This window comes from Phyllobates terribilis, unplaced genomic scaffold (assembly GCF_046119375.1).
Source record: "Phyllobates terribilis strain yellow unplaced genomic scaffold, ASM4611937v1 Scaffold_1__5_contigs__length_1240528914, whole genome shotgun sequence".
Lineage (NCBI taxonomy): Eukaryota > Metazoa > Chordata > Amphibia > Anura > Dendrobatidae > Phyllobates > Phyllobates terribilis.
Window position 1 is genome coordinate 709223684 of NW_027362761.1, and position 20225 is coordinate 709243908.

The 20225-nt window shown below is 48.5% G+C and overlaps 1 protein-coding gene across 4 annotated transcripts in view; it reads left to right on the forward strand.

Moving 5' to 3' along the window:
• Positions 1-14672, forward strand: part of LOC141170275 (calcium/calmodulin-dependent protein kinase type IV-like) — a 291198-nt gene extending 276526 nt beyond the window's left edge. The window contains exons 10-11 of one of the 4 annotated variants that reach the window (XM_073655149.1): positions 13331-13483; positions 13863-14670. In XM_073655149.1, the coding sequence (XP_073511250.1) occupies positions 13331-13483; positions 13863-14084 (375 nt within the window). In that variant the 3' untranslated portion in view covers positions 14085-14670. Of the gene's footprint in view, positions 1-13330; positions 13484-13862 lie in introns of all 4 variants that reach the window. The other 3 variants (XM_073655146.1, XM_073655147.1, XM_073655150.1) reach the window with 3 other exon arrangements.
• Positions 14673-20225: the final 5553 nt, after the last annotated feature.

The following is a 20225-nucleotide window of genomic DNA, read 5'->3' on the forward strand; positions in this document are numbered from 1 at the left end:
TTCTGGCAAAATGCAAGCATTGATTATGCAAGAATGGACTGCTATCAGTCAGGATTTGGTACAAAAGTTGATTGAGAGCATGCCAGGGAGAATTACAGAGGTCTTGAAGAAGAAGGGGCAACACTGCAAATATTGACTTGCTGCATTAACTCATTCTAACTGTCAATATAACCTATTGGTACTCATAATATGATTGCAATTATATTTCTGTATGTGATATAAACATCAGACAAACACTAATAAAAACCAGAGGCCAGCAGATCAAGTGAAAATATAATTTTGGTGTCATTCTCAAAACTTTTAGCCATGACTGTACAGGTTAATAGTGTTCTGACAACATGTGGCACTCTCACCGCGAGCCCTCCTGCCAAGAGACTTCCAGTCATAGGGTTGGCTCTAGCATGGTTTCAGTCACCACTCAGTGCATAGTGAGCGGCATCTGTAACTACACCCCCCACACTGACTGACAGCAGGCCTGGCTTTAGAGTTGGCTTTCAGTCGGTGCCGTGGGTGTGGTTACAGCCATTGCTATCTATACACTGAGCGTGACTGAAACAATGTCAGAGCCTCCCCTATGACTGGAAGCCATAAAGTGCCTGGGTGTGGGGATAAAATTAATTTCCTCCCAAAAGCAGGGCTCGCAGTGCTGATGCCGCACTGTTTTAGAATGCTATTAACCTGCGGATTAAACCCATAGGTGCAGGCTAATAGCGATATTTTACATGACAGGTTCCCTTTAAAGACTAAGACAGAGTTCCGACAAATGCTTGAATATCACTGGTATACAGTGATTTTGGTGCCAACGATGTCTGAATGGTTTTATATTAAGTTTATGGTGCTAATTAACAATATGACTTTGGTTTTGCCAGATTGGCTCTAGTTTCTGAGATATTAAATAGTTAATTACAGTAGAATTCTGGCTTCAAAAAGTCACTTTTACAGCATTGTAAGCCTACAACTTGAAATGCAAAATTATATGGGATATTTCATTACCTAAAACATGGTTAAAGAGTCAAAAGACCAAAAGCTATTGCATTTGTTATCACACACAAGTCGCATTGGGGGAATGCATTATCTCAAAAACTAGAACCAATTCAGCACCCTCAAAATACCCCAAATCCATTCACAAAACCTTGGAACTTGAAAAAAAAAATTTCCTGTAAACCTGTGTAATAATTTGGTTTGTTTTCCTGAAAAATTGGCAATTTTTCATCCACATGTGCTCCATATATTAATTTTTTACATCAGCAATAAAAATAATGCTCAATTCAGTTTCTAATGCAATTTTTGCAAAGGATCCATGAATGACATATGCCATACTTAATGGGTGCGAAACAGAAAAAAAAATGTAAGTCTCATCCACAAATCAGACATGTCTATTGGACAGGTCTGGCATTAGGGGCAGGCAGACTAGGCATCTGCCCGGGGCCCCCATTCTCCCAGGAGCGTGCCGATAATAGCGGCACACCACGCGGCCGCTATGGGGCCCGTGAGTCAGAGGGGGCAAGCGCCAGCGCCGCCCACCCTCCCCCTCATCGTGTATTCAACTGTATCGGCATTATAGATGCCGATATAGTTGAAAGCAATGATGGAAGAGAGAGCGTCATGTGACGCTTCCTCTCCCATCATTCCCTGTCTCTGATGCAGTGGTGCAATGACGTCATTTCATTGTGCACCGGGCAATGGAGCTGCTGAGACCAGAGGAACGAGCAGAGGCAAGTATGTATTTATTTATTTTTTACATTAGTGAGTAAATGGTGGCCATAATACTGGAGGACTGTGGGCCTGCATTAATCGGTATGGGGGGTGCATTATACTGTATGGGGGCGCTGCATTATACTGTATGAGGGCTACATTATATTACATGGGGCTGCATTATACTATATGGGGGCTACATTATATTATATGGGCCTGCATTATACTATATGGGGGCTTCATTATACTATATGGGGGCAACATTATACTCTATGGGGGCTATGTTTTACTGTGTGGGGGCTGCATCACGCTATATGGGGCTGCATGATACTGTGCACTGTACTATATGGATAACTATGTGGAGTGTATTATACTATATGGAGGACTACGGGGAGAGTATTATACTATATGGAGGACTATAGGGCGCATTATACTAAACTAGCAAAATGCTGCCTATTCATCGAGTGATTGGATTGTGTATGCTGGAACAAAAATCATTGTTCTCAGCAGCATATAGTCCAGTGTAAACTGCAGATATGCTGCTGATAACATGATACTGTTTGGGGACAGAGTGATCTACTAGTGATTGTTCTGTGCCCATCATGCTTCCTCAGCCAGTGTAAAGAAGCCGGGAAACAAGAGTCGAATGACTTCAATATTGTCGATCACGCTCGTTTAAAGGCTCAAACTTAGCGCATGTAAATACAACCAAAATGTTCCTGTGTGATGGTGCAATATGTCAGCATTTGATGCCCCACTTTAAAGAAGTTGTCCAGTACTTTTTTTAAATTGCCCAATGCATTCAGCATGTGGGCTGATAGCGCCGCTCACAGGCATCACGTGAACCCGCAATGATGTCACAAGTGAGGCGTGACTCAGTGCTGGGGTCCCAGTGGTGGCTGCTGGGTTGTGGGTGGGGTTATTCCCCGCGTCACACCCAGCATCCACCGCGCACTTTCCCAATGAATGGGGAGAGGGAGAGCGCGCGGTGTGACGCAGGGGAATAACCCCACCCACAACCCAGCAGCCACCGGTGGAACGCGAAAGTGGGACCCTCAGCCTGGACTTGTCGTGACATCAGCGGACGTCAGAGCCGACTGCAGCCAGGGGTCACGTGATGCCTGTGAGCGGCCCGCGATAGCGCCACTCACAGACATTATCTGCAACACGAGGTATTTACAGAGATACTTATGCCCACATGCTGAATACATTGGTCAACTTAAAAAAAGTACCGGACAACCCCTTTAAACTTTTGTCCAGGGCCCCACTTTGTCCAAAATCAGCCCTGCTAATGCACAATGGGATTATTTTTTTTTTCACATGGACCATCTTTTGGTATTGAAAAAAAAAATGTTTGTTTGAATTGTGGTACTGATAAAATTGATCCGTGTTCAGTCAGTCATTCATTCATTCCAAATTAAAATGTGCTTGACAGCAACTCTATGTTTAGACAAAGGTCTCAAGGATTTTAGCATAAATTCCAAAGAAAATGTATTTTTAAAAAAAGCCTCCAATTTTTAGTGGAAATGTCAGGCTCCTTAAGATTTTGTTTCAAGAGTCATTTTTCAGCTTGAATTCCACAAATAAAATGCCAAGACAGCTAACGCCCTAGTTAGCTTTTCTAAGTAGATTAGTGCTATCTGAAATTACAAACCAACCTAATTCCTCAATATACTTTTAAATACAGATTTCAGAACTCAATGTTTTTCTAACCTAACATGCAGAAAAAGCACAGTATTGGACTGTAAGGCTATGTGCCCACGATGCAGAAATGCTCCGGATTTTTCCTGAGCGTTTCTGCATCTCCCTGGCAGAAAAAAACACATGCGGATTGTACATGTGGATTGTACATGCGGATTGTACATGCGGATTGTACATGCGTTTTTCCTGCCAAGGACAAGCGGATGTGAAGCGTTCTTCACATGCATTTCCAAGCGATTTTAGCATCACTTGGAAAGTGCTTGTCAACTTCGTCACACTATATAAATCCATGTAAACAGCATGGATTTATATAGTGTGACCGTAAAAGAATGTCAAAAAATAAAAAAATAAAAATATACTTACCTTCTGATGGCCCCCGGTGTCTTGCTTCGCTCCGTCCTGGCTGCCGGCAGATCGCGGTATACTGAAGGACCTGCTGACGTCAGCATCGCGTGACCCGTCACATGACTATGAAGTCAGCGCAGGTCCTTCAGTCCATCGCGATCTGTCGGCATGGGAGGACGAGCGCAGCGGGGGCAGTCAGAAGATAAATAAACATTTATTTTTTATTTTATTCTTTTTTTCACAGTTTCTATGGAACCCGGGTCCGGAGGAGAATCTCCTCTTCTCCAAACCCGGGTACCATCCGCACATTGAAACACGTGGAATGCGCATCTACATATACAGTGATGCGTAATCCATGCGTTCCAATGCAAGTCAATGGCGGCGAAAACGCAGGACTTCCGCAAAATAATTGGTAGTGCTGCGTTTTTTTCCGCAATGATAACCCGCAGCGGAAATTTCCACAGCATGTGCACAGCACATGCGGATTATCATTGGGGAACATGGCAGGCCTTCTACCATGCGTTTTTTAAGCGTTTCTGCAGCGTTTTTGCTGCTGCGGAAACGCTTAAAAAACGCATCGTGGGCACACAGCCTTAGGCAGGGTTCACATGCTGTTTTCTGATGAATTTTGCCATGATTTTCGGAAACCTTTCTAAAGCTGCAGGTTTTTTTAGAGCGTTTTCAAAAAATTACAGCAAAAAAATAAAATTACATTGCAAATACATTATGTGAATGCGGATTTATGGCTAGGTTCACATACAAGTGCTTCTCACAAATTAGAATACCATCAAAAAGTTAATTTATTTAATTTCTTCAATAGAAAAAGTGAAACTCATTTTATATAGAGTTTGTTTGAAATGACTATATAAGAGTGATCTATTTCAAGTGTTTATTTCTGTTAATGCTGATGATTATGGCTTACAGCCAATGAAAACACAATAGTCATTATCTCAGTAAATTAGAATACTTTATAACAGCTTGAAAAATGTTTTGAAAATCCAAAATGTTGGCCTACTGAAATGTATGTTCAGTAAATGCACTCAATACTTGGTCGGGGCTCCTTTTGCATCAATTACTGCATCAATGCGGCGTGGCATGTAGGCGATCAGCCTGTGGCACTGCTGAGGTGTTATGGAAGCCCAGGTTGCTTTGATAGCAGCCTTCAGCTCGTCTGCATTGTTGGGTCTGGTGTCTCATCTTCCTCTTGACAATACCCCATAGATTCTCTATGGGGTTAAGGTCAGGCGAGTTTGCTGGCCAATCAAGCACAGTGATCCTGTTGTTTTTAAACCAGGTATTGGTACTTTTGGCAGTGTGGACAGGTGCCAAGTCCTGCTGGAGAATGAAATTTACATCTCCAAAAAGCTTGTCGGCAGAGGGAAGCATGAAGCGCTCTAAAATTTCCTGGTAGACGGCTGCGCTGACTTTGGTGTTGATAAAACACAGTGGACCTACACCAGATGACATGGCTCCCCAAACCATCACTGATTGTGGAAACTTCACACTAGACCTCAAGCAGCTTGGATTGTGTGCCTCTCCACTCTTCCTCCAGACTCTGGGACCTTGATTTCCAAATGAAATGCAAAATTTACTTTCATCTGAAAACACACCTTGGACCACTGAGCAACAGTCCAGGTCTTTTTCTCCTTGGCCCAGGTAAGACGCTTCTGGCGTTGTCTATTGGTCATGAGTGGCTTGACACAAGGAATGCGACACTTGTAGCCCATGTCCTGGATATGTCTGTGTGTGATGGCTCTTGATGTAATGACACCAGCAGCAGTCCACTCCTCATGAATATCCCCAAATTTTTGAATAGCCTTTTTTTAACAATCCTTTCAAGGCTGTGGTTATCCCACTTGCTTGTCATCTTTTTCTACCACACTTTTTCCTTCCACTCAACTTTCCATTAATATGCTTGGATACAGCACTCTGTGAACAGCCAGCTTCTTTAGCAATGACCTTTTATGGCTTACCCTCCTTGAGGAATGTGTGTCAATGCCTGTCTTCTGGACATCTGTCAAGTCAGCAGTCTTCCCCATGATTGTGAAGCCTACTGAAACAGACTAAGGAACCTTTTTAAACGCTTAGGAAGCCTTTGCAGGTGTTTTTTGTTAATTATTCTAATTTACTGAGATAATGACTGTAACGGGTCCGGGAGGCGGAACCTCTGAGCTATTATACAAGGGGGCGGCCCTTGTAAGGGAGCGGGTGGCAGTCTCTGGGTGAACGGACAGGGAGTTACGGCAAGTGATCAGGGCAGTCTCTGGGTAAGGGGTAGGTACGACCTGTGATGGCAGAGCCTCCGGGTAGGCTAGCAGGCAGATGGTAGATGTGTGCTCCCAGGTGAGCAAGCGAGAGTCTCTGGAATAGCAGGTGGTCACGGCACGTGACGGCGGAACCTCCGGGCTGGCAGGCAGGTAGGTAACGGAGAAGCGCTCCCAGGTGAGCGGGCAAGAGTCTCTGGAATAGCTGGTGGTCACCGCACGTGACAACGGGACCTCCGGGCTGGCAAGTAGGCAGGTAACGGAGATGCGCTCCCAGGTGAGCGGGCAAGAGTCTCTGAGATAGCTGGTGGTCACAGCACGTGACAACGGAGCCTCCGGGCTGGCAAGCAGGCAGATAACGGAGAAGCGCTCCCAGGTGAGCGGGCAAGAGTCTCTGAGATAGCTGGTGGTCACAGCACGTGACAACGGAGCCTCCGGGCTGGCAAGCAGGCAGATAACGGAGAAGCGCTCCCAGGTGAGCGGGCAAGCTGGTCCATAGACAGACTGACCGGAGTAGTAAGGCAGACCGTCGGACCTCAGGCAAGCAGGCAGGTAGCTGATATGCGCTCCCAGGTGAGCGGGCAGGCTGGTCCTTTAGACAGACTGACAGGAGTAGTAAGGCAGACCGTCGGACCTCAGACTGGCAGACAGGTAACAAGTATTCAGGCAGGAATCAGGCAGGTAACTAGCAGGAAACTGGCAGGAAACTGGCAGGTAACTGGCAGGTAACTGGCAACGGGACCTGAGGGCTGAAGCACAGGTGAGACACAGGTGCAAACAACATTGCTCGGGCACCTCCATTTTGGAGGAGGTGCCTTATATATGATGAAGTCCTCCGGCCATTGGCCGGGGACTCTTTAGGGCGGCGCGCGCGGCCCCTTTAAGAGGAGGGAAGCGCGCGCGCGCGCGCCCTAAGCACAGGGGCCGGGAAGGAGCGCGCGCTGAGAGCAGAGCAGGAGGAGGACGCCGGGACGGAGCGCGCGCTGACAGCAGAGCAGGAGGAGGACGCCGGGACGGAGCGCGCGCTGACAGCAGAGCGGGGAGAGGACGCCGGGACGGAGCGCGCGCTGACAGCAGAGCGGTGAGGGGAGCAGCGTCCCTGCCTAGCAGAGGGCAGGGACGCCAGCGCTACAGTACCCCCCCCTTTAGGCCCCCCCTTTTTTAGGCCAGACAGAAATTTAGCTAGGATGAGAGGGGCATGGATATTCTCCCGGGGCTCCCACGTTCTCTCCTCAGGACCAAACCCCCTCCAATCTACCAAGAAAAAGGTCTTTCCTCTTACCCTTTTGGTGGCAAGAATGTTCTCTACCTCAAACTCGTCCTCAGCAGAAACCGGAGCAAGAGGCGTACCTGTAGACTTAGAAAAAGAGTTAAGTACCACAGGTTTGAGGAGAGATACATGGAAGGAGTTAGGGATCCGTAAGTTGGCCACCGGGTTGATCTGACTGATAACCTCCAGTGGGCCGATGAACCGAGGCCCCAACTTATAGGAAGGGATCTTGAGCCGGACATATTTGGACGAGAGCCAGACTTTATCCCCAGGACGGAATTGAGGAGGATCCAGACGTCCTTTGTCAGCGTGCCTTTTCATACGCTCGGATGACAGAAGGAGTGCGGACCGGGTACTCTCCCATATGGAGGAAGACTCGCTCTCGTGATTGTTGTACGAGAATTCGGCCCATGGCAGGAGATCCACCCAGTCAGAATGGTGAGCATTAACGAAGTGCCGGAGGTAACTGGTCAGGTTCTGATTGATCCGCTCCACTTGACCATTAGACTGTGGGTGGTAAGCGGAGGAGAAGTCCAGAGTGACGTCTAGCAATTTACAAGTGGCTCTCCAGAAACGAGAAGTGAACTGTACTCCTCGATCCGACACGATGTGACGGGGCAGGCCATGAAGACGGAAGATGTGGCGGATAAAGACTCTAGCCAGCTCGGGTGCAGACGGAAGACCTGGCAGGGGAATGAAGTGAGCCATCTTGGAAAAGCGGTCAGCGACCACCCAAATGACCGTACAACCGGCAGAGACGGGCAGATCAGTTACGAAGTCCATCGCTATATGCTGCCAGGGGGCAGCAGGTGCTGGCAGAGGAAGAAGGCGGCCGGCCGACAGGTGTCTCGGAACCTTGTTGCGGGCGCAGGACACACAGGCAGAAACAAAGTCCATAACATCCTTGTGCAGGTTAGGCCACCAGTAGTGCCGGGTAATAAGCTGGAGGGTCTTTTTCTGACCGGCGTGGCCAGCTAGTTTAGACGAATGACCCCAGTGTAGGATCCTCTCCCAATCAGGTACCGATACGAACGTCTTACCAGGAGGGAGACAATTTAGACTCACGGGGGCCACCTGCATTACTCTGGCGGGATCGATGGGGCAGTCACATGGTCTATGAGGTGGTAATGTCTCTGCCTCCTCCATATCAAAGACATCAGCACAAGACCAATAAGGAATCGGAAGTCCAGGTAGATTAGCTGGGATAGGAGAGGGACGGACGGAATGGACGGGAACCAGACAGGTTTTATGACAGTCTTGTCCCCAGCGAAGGACTTCTCCGGTTTGCCAGTCAAGCACGGGTGCATGTCTCTGGAGCCAAGGCAGACCTAGCAAGAGGGCGTGAGAGAGTCCAGGCAGAACGTGAAGGGAGATACTCTCTGAATGCAGCATACCCACTTGCAGAGTAATGGATTCGGTGATGAATTGGATGGGGCGAGATAAGAGGCCCCCATCCACGGCAACAACAGACAAGGGTACAGCCAGAGGTTTGGTGGGGATGCGGTATTTCTCCACCAGGGACAGTGAAATAAGATTTCCGGCTGCTCCAGAGTCAAGTTGGGCTAGTTCGGAATAACGATTCTCCCCGCAGATGATTGAGACAGACAGCAGCAGGGATGGAGAGGATTTATTTTTGTCTAGATCAAGTCCTCTGAGCGAACCTAGACACAGGCGTTCTCCCGACCTCTCCGGGCAGGCACGGATCCGATGCTCCTTACTGCCACAGTAGAAGCAGCTCCCCTCGGCACGGCGAAAGTCCTGACGGGATTTGACCATCTTGGTCTGGTCGACCTGCATAGGCTCAGGAGAGTGTACCTGGGGAGAAACGGAAGGAGTGACGGGTTTCAGAAAAGTAGGAACCAGACGTGGAAGCCCCTTTTCACGGGTGACCTCTTTGGCACGTTCCTGGAACCGTAGGTCAATCCGGGTGGCAAGAGTTATTAGGTCATCGAGAGTGGTAGGAATGTCCCGACCAGCAAGTTCATCTTTAATACGGCCGGACAGACCCTCCCAGAAGACGGATACCAGAGCTTCGTTATCCCAGGCCAGCTCCGAGGCAAGGGTACGGAACCGTATGGCATATTGACCCACGGTGAGGCTTCCCTGACGGAGGCGTAGCAGAGATGATGCGGATGAGGTCCTCCGTCCGGGTTCGTCGAAGGCTTTCCGGAAAGCCGTGAGAAAGGCAGGCAAGTCGGACACCAGGGGGTCTCCTCTCTCCCATAGAGGATTTAGCCAGGCCAGAGCCTCCCCGGTGAGATGGGACATGATGAATGCAATTTTGGCTCGGTCGGAGTTAAACTGGTGGGACAATAGTTCAAAATGCAGGGTGCACTGATTTATGAAGCCCCGAGCCAGGACGGAGTCGCCTCCGAAGCGAGGAGGTGCAGAGAGCCGGGGTCCGGAAAAGGATACCATGGTACTGGCCGTAGTTGCAGGATCAGACAGGGTGTTCAGGCGAGTATTAACATTCCGCAGATGACCCAGGATGGCCTCCTGTTGGGACTTCTGACGGGACAGTTCAAGACAGAGGTCCGAGAGCGAGGGAGCTTGGGTGCCACCGGGTTCCATGGCCCGAGCAAACTGTAACGGGTCCGGGAGGCGGAACCTCTGAGCTATTATACAAGGGGGCGGCCCTTGTAAGGGAGCGGGTGGCAGTCTCTGGGTGAACGGACAGGGAGTTACGGCAAGTGATCAGGGCAGTCTCTGGGTAAGGGGTAGGTACGACCTGTGATGGCAGAGCCTCCGGGTAGGCTAGCAGGCAGATGGTAGATGTGTGCTCCCAGGTGAGCAAGCGAGAGTCTCTGGAATAGCAGGTGGTCACGGCACGTGACGGCGGAACCTCCGGGCTGGCAGGCAGGTAGGTAACGGAGAAGCGCTCCCAGGTGAGCGGGCAAGAGTCTCTGGAATAGCTGGTGGTCACCGCACGTGACAACGGGACCTCCGGGCTGGCAAGTAGGCAAGTAACGGAGATGCGCTCCCAGGTGAGCGGGCAAGAGTCTCTGAGATAGCTGGTGGTCACAGCACGTGACAACGGAGCCTCCGGGCTGGCAAGCAGGCAGATAACGGAGAAGCGCTCCCAGGTGAGCGGGCAAGCTGGTCCATAGACAGACTGACCGGAGTAGTAAGGCAGACCGTCGGACCTCAGGCAAGCAGGCAGGTAGCTGATATGCGCTCCCAGGTGAGCGGGCAGGCTGGTCCTTTAGACAGACTGACAGGAGTAGTAAGGCAGACCGTCGGACCTCAGACTGGCAGACAGGTAACAAGTATTCAGGCAGGAATCAGGCAGGTAACTAGCAGGAAACTGGCAGGAAACTGGCAGGTAACTGGCAGGTAACTGGCAACGGGACCTGAGGGCTGAAGCACAGGTGAGACACAGGTGCAAACAACATTGCTCGGGCACCTCCATTTTGGAGGAGGTGCCTTATATATGATGAAGTCCTCCGGCCATTGGCCGGGGACTCTTTAGGGCGGCGCGCGCGGCCCCTTTAAGAGGAGGGAAGCGCGCGCGCGCGCGCCCTAAGCACAGGGGCCGGGAAGGAGCGCGCGCTGAGAGCAGAGCAGGAGGAGGACGCCGGGACGGAGCGCGCGCTGACAGCAGAGCAGGAGGAGGACGCCGGGACGGAGCGCGCGCTGACAGCAGAGCGGGGAGAGGACGCCGGGACGGAGCGCGCGCTGACAGCAGAGCGGTGAGGGGAGCAGCGTCCCTGCCTAGCAGAGGGCAGGGACGCCAGCGCTACAATGACTTTTGTGTTTTCATTGGCTGTAAGCCATAATCATCAACATTAAAAGAAATAAACCCTTGAAACAGATCACTCTGTTTGTAATGACTCTATATAATATGAGTTTCACTTTTAGTATTGAACTGAAATAAATTTACTTTTTGATGATATTCTAATTTAGTGAGAGGCACTTGTATATTTTAGGGCTAACTGCACAGACAGTGTGTGCATCTAAACTTCACTCTTTTTCCAAGCTCCTATCAACTGAATAATGACTACAAAGTTCAGCTCAACTTTCCTTTGGTCATAAATCAGCTGAGAGTTGTTCAGAAAAAGACAGAAAGGTTACAAAACTACCAGAACAAGCTAATTGAAAAATTACTATAGAATGCAAACACCAAACACCAAAATTTTTTAATGAAACTTGTGAAGAATATTCAAGGTAATCCCCTGTCGATCACTGTGCACTCTCAGGCAGGTTTTACAGAGCTCTACATATGCAAATCCGACACTATGGCAGTTCAAGCAGAGGGGAGGGGGCAGAGAGATACAGTGAGTGACAAAAGACCCCACCACTGTGAAGCTGCTGCAGGCAGGCTCTTCCCCCCAAGCCATGTGCTCTTAATGTAAAATACGACAATTAAACACAGAGTTATGGGGATACGATTCACTTCAGTGATAAACCAAACAGATTTCCAGGAACCTGAGGGGATGGGGAATGTAACCCTAGCTTTAAACATAGTCCAGCGTGCAAGGAAAGGGAGATACCCGGCACAGCCTTGCGGGGGTCCCTAGGGCACCGGTGTTTGGTATCCACACGTAGCAGGGACCCGGCTGGATCCAATGACACCAGAACCGGCTCCCTAAGACCGTCAAGTAAGGATGTATGGCCCATTTTAGTTTTGGGAATTTGTTAGCTAAGAGAGGCCAGGGGTGGAAATCTAGGTCCAGCCCAGGGGCCGTAACGGGAGTGACCCAGAGAGGTTAAAAGCTCCTGCCGCCCCAGGTCCATCGTCTTTTTCCTGTGGAGGTCGGGATGTCAAGTCGTGTGGAAAAAGTCCTGCAACAACAAAGATAAGGCCCACAAACTTCCCATGTGGCAGCCTTTCCCCCAAAAGCCAGGCCTTTCCATCTAACCGATAAATGACTCTTAACTGCTTTATACCTTTTGTACCCCGGCTATTGTATTTGCAACTCTGACCACTGTGTTTGTATAACCCTTATGTATATAGTGTATCTTTTAGTGTGCCCCTAAGGCGATTAAATATATAATTTAACCCTGGGCTGTTCTTTTAGCTCGATCCACGAACCTTACGTCCATTGTTCGGTCCAATGAACACGTCACCCGGCTGGTTTCTAGCCCGATATAAGTCTATTATGTCAAATAGATACTGGTGGCAGCTCTCCCAGGCTCTGCTTCACTGGAGCTAGTGAAAGAGCCTCTCAGCCTGTCAGGGTTGTGGGCAAGTGTGGTGCCACTCAGTGTGGTGACTGAGTGGGCCTCCTCTTCTCACTCCCTGGTGCCTCTCTGTACCCGTGTGGACAGGGGGTGTCTGTGCATACCTGTGCCAATCTGACCTTACGCATCCCTCAGGGGGGTGCTGAACGTCACGTAGGTGCAGAGGGCAGGTCCGTACCATGTGCTCCGTCTGACGTAATTGTGACGTCAGGCGGGTGGCGGGATGTGGATCCATCACAAGTGGTGGCAACAGCGAGATTCAGCGAGGTCTCCCTGTTGCCATTCCTTCACAAAACTCAATGGCAAAAATTTTAACCTAGAATACATGCATTTAAAATGGGTTGTCCAGACAACACATTTATAACCTGTCCATAGAATGACCTCCACCTCGCAACCCCAGCGATCAGTTGCTATTTGTACCATCGGCCCCAGCAGTGGCCACTACAAATTGTTCTGTTCCATATGTTTAAATCCAGCACTTGCAAGAGCAAATAACAGCTGATCGGTTGGGGGTCTAGGTGTAGACCCCTACACTGTCAGCCCTCAGCAACCTAAACTGATGTGCCTGGACATCCCCTTTAACTACTGTATAATAGAAGCACCCCAAACGGTACCATGTACTTTAAGCATATATAGGGGCTAGTTTTAAAAGACAGCCAATGAAACAAGTTGCGTTTTGAGTGTGAAAGGACACCAAGAGAACCTGGTGAAAAACCATGCAAAAACTGAGACCTTACAAACTCCATGCCAATGTTTGCATATGAACTGAGTAACTAGTGCTAAACAGCCATTGTTCAGGCTGGATGATCCGATTTTGATCTGTCTACACATAATAAACCCAAAAAGGAAAACAAATGCCTTACTTCTCTTGCAGGTTCAAAAGTTGATTGTACAAGACCCAAAGAAAAGATTAACAGTCTCTCAAGCTTTGCAGCACCCATGGGTAACAGGAAGGGCTGCCAAGTTTTCACATATGGACCGTACACAAAAGAAACTTCAAGAATTTAATGCCAAACGCAAACTTAAGGTATTAAACTTTACTACAATTAAATATCACTGATATTTAACAGACAAGCTGTTACCTGTTGGAGAAAGATTGAGCTGATGCTGCTACCTGCCCATGAGCTAAATCTTTTCCGGATTTACAAAGTGAACATAACAGGGGATACAGTCACGTGTTGATCCACGTGATCAATGCCATCATACATCTTGATTGCTATGGCCATGGCAGCACTGACATCCACTGCAGATTTGTGGACAAAGGCCTTACTATGGAATGCAAGGCATGTAGGATTGTGGAGATCAGAACCAAACCGTTGAGGATGGCCATTACATAAGTTTGGTCAGAAGTGCTATGCTGCAGACCTTACATTCAACTTGTTTCCTGTTTGTGTCCGTTTCCATAGGCAGCAATGAAGGCTGTTATTGCGTCAAGCCGTTTGGGAAATAATCATCATCACCCTGAAAACTCCAAAGACATGCAGAATACAGAAGATCCAAACTTACATAATGTTTTAGACATGGGGGATGAAGACTGGTCAAAGAAATCAGAGGAGCCCTCACAAGAGACCCTTAGGCAGGAGCACCCAGGGAACACAAATGTGAAATACAATGAAACAGGCAGATGAATGTCCTAACAAATAAAATCCAATCCATTAATGATTTCATATTATGGACAACATTGATGTGGTCAGTTTTGGTTTTCTATAAAACTTGAAGCAAGTACATAATTTTCTTTCAGATGTTAAATGCATTATCTACTACTTGCACAACCCCTTCTCACCCTGAATGAAAATAATATATATCTGCTTGGTAGATAGCTAGTTGCCATCACTGGTGTGGGGTTGGTTAGTGTCAGAGGTCAACCACCTGCTAATCAGTAGGATCTAGCATATTCTAGCATTATGCAAAAATTAAATCAATTAAATGCGCTTCAAACAGAAATACGTAGCAGTGGATTTATTTTACCAGAATTCCATTTCAAAGAATAATCTTGCTATAACTTTCACTAAATCTATAATATAAAGCTGCAAGTGTCCCTCTGTCTGAAGCCTCTATAGACTGTGCATGCGCGACACGCAGCCTCGCTCCAGACAGAAGAACGCATGGAGCCGTTATAGGTAAGAGGAGTGTATGGCGCCGGAGATCGCGGTATGTGTAGACACTGAACGCATTCCGCGATCTCTGGCGCCATACTTACCTGACCGGGAGGAGCGTTGCCGTGGCGCCTCTCTTCTTGCCGGAGACCGGGGCAGGAGTGAAGGCGTTGGAGTCGGCGCATGCGCATAGCGTTATCCGGCGCCATTTTACTGAAAACACATTTGCAGTGTGTCTTCAGCAAAATGGCGCCGGACAGCACGGCATGGACACGCGCGTACTCCGGCGCTGCTCTCCTCCCCTGGCCTCCGGCAGAACAGGACACTGCAGCGCTTTAGCACAGGGAAGAAAGGGGAGTATAAGTGTTTTTTTTTTGTATGTGTGCAGCGTGAAAGGGATGAGGGGTGCCACACATACCAGGATTGGGGGACGAGGGGTACCACGCATACCAGGATTGGAGGACGAGAGGTACCACGCATACCAGGATTGGGGGACGAGAGGTACCACGCATACCAGGATAGGGGGACGAGAGGTACCACGCATACCAGGACTGGGGGACGAGGGGTACCAGGCATACTAGGACTGGGGTACCACACATACCAGGATTGGGGGACGAGGGGTACCACGCATACCAGGATTGGGGGACAAGGGGTACCACGCATACCAAGATGATGGATGGGGTGCCATACATACCAGAATTAGGATGAGGGTTACCATGCATACCAGGATGAGGGATGGGGTGCCATGCATACCAGGATGAGGAGTACCATACATACCAGGATAGGGATGAGGAGTGCCATGCATACCAGGATTGGGGAGGAGGGGTACCATGCATACCAGGATGAGGGATTGGGTGCCATACATACCAGGATTGGGGGATGAGGGGTGCCATACATACCAGGATTGGGGGATAAGGGGTGCCATGTATATCAAATTTGGGATGAGGGGGCCATGCATACCAGGATTGGGGATGAGGGGTGCCATGTATACCAGGATTGGGGATGAGGGGTGCCATGCATACCAGGATTGGGGATGAGGGGTGCCATGCATACCAGGAAAGGGATGAGGGGTACCATGTGACGCGCCCCCCCTGGGCCAGTGCTGTAGTGCGGCGCACGTGTGCGCGGGGGAATACCCGGAGCCGGATCCGATGGGGGTAGTAGTCTCCGAGTGGCGGGGACCCGGTCCGTGCCCAGGGTGTCAAACTAATTGGCAGTCTATGGCAGTAGATGTTGTTTAAGTGTCGACTACGCCACCCGTTAATTTGCGGCCGCAAGGCCGCCGCTGCAGAACAGTCCGCTGAGGCCGGTGGTATGTGTGCAGCAATGGTGGTATAACCCCCAACGGGAGAGGTATGGCCTCAGGGCAGCTGGTGCGGGTGAAGGGAGTGATAGAAAGGGCGTCCCGGTACCTTTAGTGCTGGTAGTACGATGGAACACAGAGACTGATGGCAGTTTTCAATGCTTTACTCACAGATGTTATCAGTGTCAGTCCTGCAGGTGATGACGACCCGAGCCGTGCTGCGTCCACCAGGTACGGGGCTCGACCAACCCCCAGGCAGTTCCAGAGTGTGACCTTGAACTTCTTTCTCCGTTCCTTTCTCTGGCCGTCCCCACTAGGGACCCACCCATGTCCAGCTTCCTCGGGCCTTCTGGTGGCGAAACCTATCTCCGGTTTCCCTGACCCTATGTGGCGTGCCTTCGTGGTGAGTGTAGTGAGTGGTCGCGCCAAGACGTGGCCACGACCTCCGGTTTCTGGCTGAGGATAAGTGGCCTCCACCAGTTCGGGATCCGGTACCCTGATCTGCCAACCCTTCACCCGTTTTAGCTCACTCGTGGGATCTCAGGGTTCCCTCTTCCTTCATGTCTCTGGGCCTTTCTCCAGGTTCCATTCCTTCCTTGTTCCTTGTTCCTTTCCTCTTGTCTTTCTCTCTCTTGCTCCCTTCAGGAGCAGCACCCAGACAGGGCTGCTGCTCCCTGTCACTACTCTTCTCCTCTTCTTCTGTCTGACTGAACTCCCTCACTCCTAAGATGGTGCCCACCTTTTATACTCCCTCTGACACCCGAGCCCAGGTGACTAGCCACCAATGGGCTCCTTCCTATGCCCAGAGTCCCTCCCCTCTCTGCTCCTGCACCACTGGGATATTCCTCCCCCCCTCCCACTCCAGCCAGGGACAGACGCTGTCGTACCTGCACATCTATCTGGTGGGAGTACCGTTGATCTGTCCCCCGGAAATGGGATGTATGTGGTGCATGCAGCTAACAGAGTTCCAGTCCACACTCCATCCTTACCCGGGAGTGGAATACCACACCTCTGGTTCGAGGTGCAATACCCCTGTAGCAGCCGAGCCCTCGGGGTGCTACACATGTATATCAGGATGAAGGATAGGGTGCCATGCATACCAGGATTGGGATGAGGGATGGGGTACCATGCATACCAGGATTGGGTATGAGGGAGCCATGCATTCCAGGATTGGGGGTGAGGGGAGCCATGCATTCCAGGATTGGGGGTGAGGGGCGCCATGTATACCAGGATTGGGGATGAGGGGTGCCATGCATACCAGGATAGGGATGAGCTGTGCCATGCATACCAGGATAGGGATAAGGGCAGCACATAACATGATGGAGGAACAACATTGGGGAGTACAAATACCAGGATGAAGGCAGCACATACCAGCATTAGAGACCATATACCAATAAAAATACTCGCCACCCGGGCATAGAACGGGCTCAATAGCTAGTTATTTATAAGCATTCTTTTTATTTCAAGTTCTGTGTAGTTTATAACACATGCACAATCAGTAGTAAACCTCAGTCAGAGGAAAGAATCTGACGACCAGTTGGGAGGATACAAGAGTAGACAGCCTGACAATCAGTGCAGAGTAAGCTGGTTTACGAGTCACAGACCTGTTTACCTTAAAATGGTTGTCCAGTCCATGATGAAAAGTACAGGTGCATCTCATAAAATTAGAATATCATCAAAAAGTTAATTTATTTCTTCAATACAAAAAGTAAAACTCATATAGTGTCATTACAAAGAGAGTGATCTATTTCAAGTGTTTATTTCTGTTAATGTTGATGATTATGGCTTACAGCCAATGAAAACACAAAAGTCATCTCAGTAAATTAGAATACTTTATAACAACAGCTTCATACAAGTGTATGAAGAGAGGTCATGCCGACTAGACAGCTGCGTCCTCGCTCCACACACTTGTATGGAGCAAGGCCGCGCCTACTAGACGGCTTCTGTCCGGGAGTATGCATATCACATACATCACCGCTGTTCCTGGTTCAGAAACCGCCGAATCCTGGGTGTATTCAAAAGTGTGCAGTCACACAGACTTTTCATCTTAGACCAGACAACCTCTTTAAATGGAATCTGTCACCAGGTTTGTGCTACCTCATCTGAGAACAGCATAATGTACAGAAAGAGACCCTGAATTCAATGATGTATCACTTAGCTTGCTGTGTGCAGGAGTTATAACAATCAGTTCATTTAACAATTCAGCAGGGCTGAGAACACTGCCCCCGCCCACACCAGGCTCTGTATGTACATTGCCTATAGGCTGCGAGCTGCTTATCACAGGAGGGGGCAGAACCAGACTAGCATGCGCAGGCTGCTGTAGTCCAGGCAATGAAAATCACATGGTGATAAAACCTTAATTGTAAGGAAACAGCACACAGCCTGACCTTTGACACATCGTTGAAATATATAAACCCCTATCTCATGTTGTCATCAAATTACATAGTAAAAAGCTAACAGATTCCCTTTCAAGACACAGACCAACTATTTTATAGTCTGCACAGCAACTGCTGGAAGGGGAATTTTAAGGGTCAGTTTTTTCCAAAGATAAGAAAGGCCTGCATCTATGGTCAAGACCAAAAGTTGAGACTAACACAAATTTTGTTTTTCACACTTTGCTACATCAGTGTTTTTAGATCAGTTAGTCAGATGTTTCTATGGTTACTGAAGGATAAGAATTTCATAAGCATTTACACTTTAGACAAATACATCAAGTTTATGCAAAGAACCAATAGTTAGTGTTGATCCTTATATTTCAAGACTTCTGTAATTCCCCTGGCATGCAAGATATCAGCTTTTGGGCCAAATCCTGACCGATGACAACCCAGTCTTGTGTAACCAGTGCTTGGAGTTTCACAATCTATGTGTTTATTCACCCACTTTCAGTATTGACCATCGGTTCTCATTGGGATTGAAATCTGGGGACTTTCTTGTCCATGGACCCAAAATGTCAATGTTTTATTCACTGAACCACTTAGTTATCACTTTTCCTTTGTAACATGGTGCTCTATCACCGAAATAAAAAAAAAAATCATCGTCCATCACCAAATTGCTCCTAGATCGTTGAGAGACGTTGCTCTTGGTTGATCTTTAGATACCATTCTTTATTCCTGGTAGTGTTCTTAGGCAATATTTTGAGACTCCACTGCCTTGGATGAAAAGCAACCTGAGATATGAATGGTCTTAACCATGCTTCACTGTTAGCATGGAATCATTCTTCCAGATGTCACAAACCAAACCAGAAAAAAACTAAAAAGGAGCCCACAATATTACAAAAATATCAAAATTTATTGGTTAATACATATATGAACAGACAGATACAGGAATCAGTGTGGAAATAGAGGGAGGCAATAAAAACCACAACAACCCTCTCCACACGGCAGACCCAATTCAGGACATCAAAAGGTATTCAAATCCATATGAAGAATATCAAGGTACATAAGAGATAACCACCACAAAAAATGCACTGTACTCTATCCTCTCTATGGAATATACAGAGAGAGCAATCTAAAATTACATAGTTTATAGTAAAACATATCTGCGAAACTATCCACCCTGTCCTAACCATGCTAAATATGAATTCACTCATGTGCTAAAATATAGTTTGTGTTGATTTATTAGAATCACCATTATGTACATACCAGGGATGTCAGGATAGCAGAGAACATTCGGAGGGTGGCCAGAGAGTACTGCGTCCGTCTGGGGTCAGCACGTGTGGAGCAGGGGTGCCCCGACGCGCGTTTCTGTATTACCCTTCATCAGAGGGCGTGTCTGTTGCCTCACTGTCACCTGCTTTTATCGGCGCCAGAGAGCTCCGCTAACCGGGAGTGACTCGCGCGTCACCATGGTGACCAGGACGCCGGCATCCGCGTCACGTGACAGCGGCGGGGAGGAGCTGCAGCCCCAGCGCCGCACGCCACTCAGACAGAAGGCCGGTCGACGCCCCGATAACAGTACAAAAAAAGGAAAGAAGGAGAGGGGGGAAAAGGAAGGAGGGGGAAAGGACAACAAGAGGAAGGGGTGCAGTGCGAAATGTGAGGAAAAAAAGGGGGGGGGGGGGAGAAGATGAATGGTGGATGATATTTAATCCAGCCATGTCTGGCATCCCAGGTCATATACTTTACAAATGGCACACATATATATATAATTAATATTATTATTTGTAAGACACATCTTAGACAAACTAGATAAATAATGACCATAACCAACTATATAATCAGATGTGCATCACAACAATTATCCAGATATGCAGATACATACTATATTACATATCCGTACCTATATACAGTACAGACCAAAAGTTTGGACACACCTTCTCATTTAAAGATTTTTCTGTATTTTCATGACTTTGAAAATTGTACATTCACACT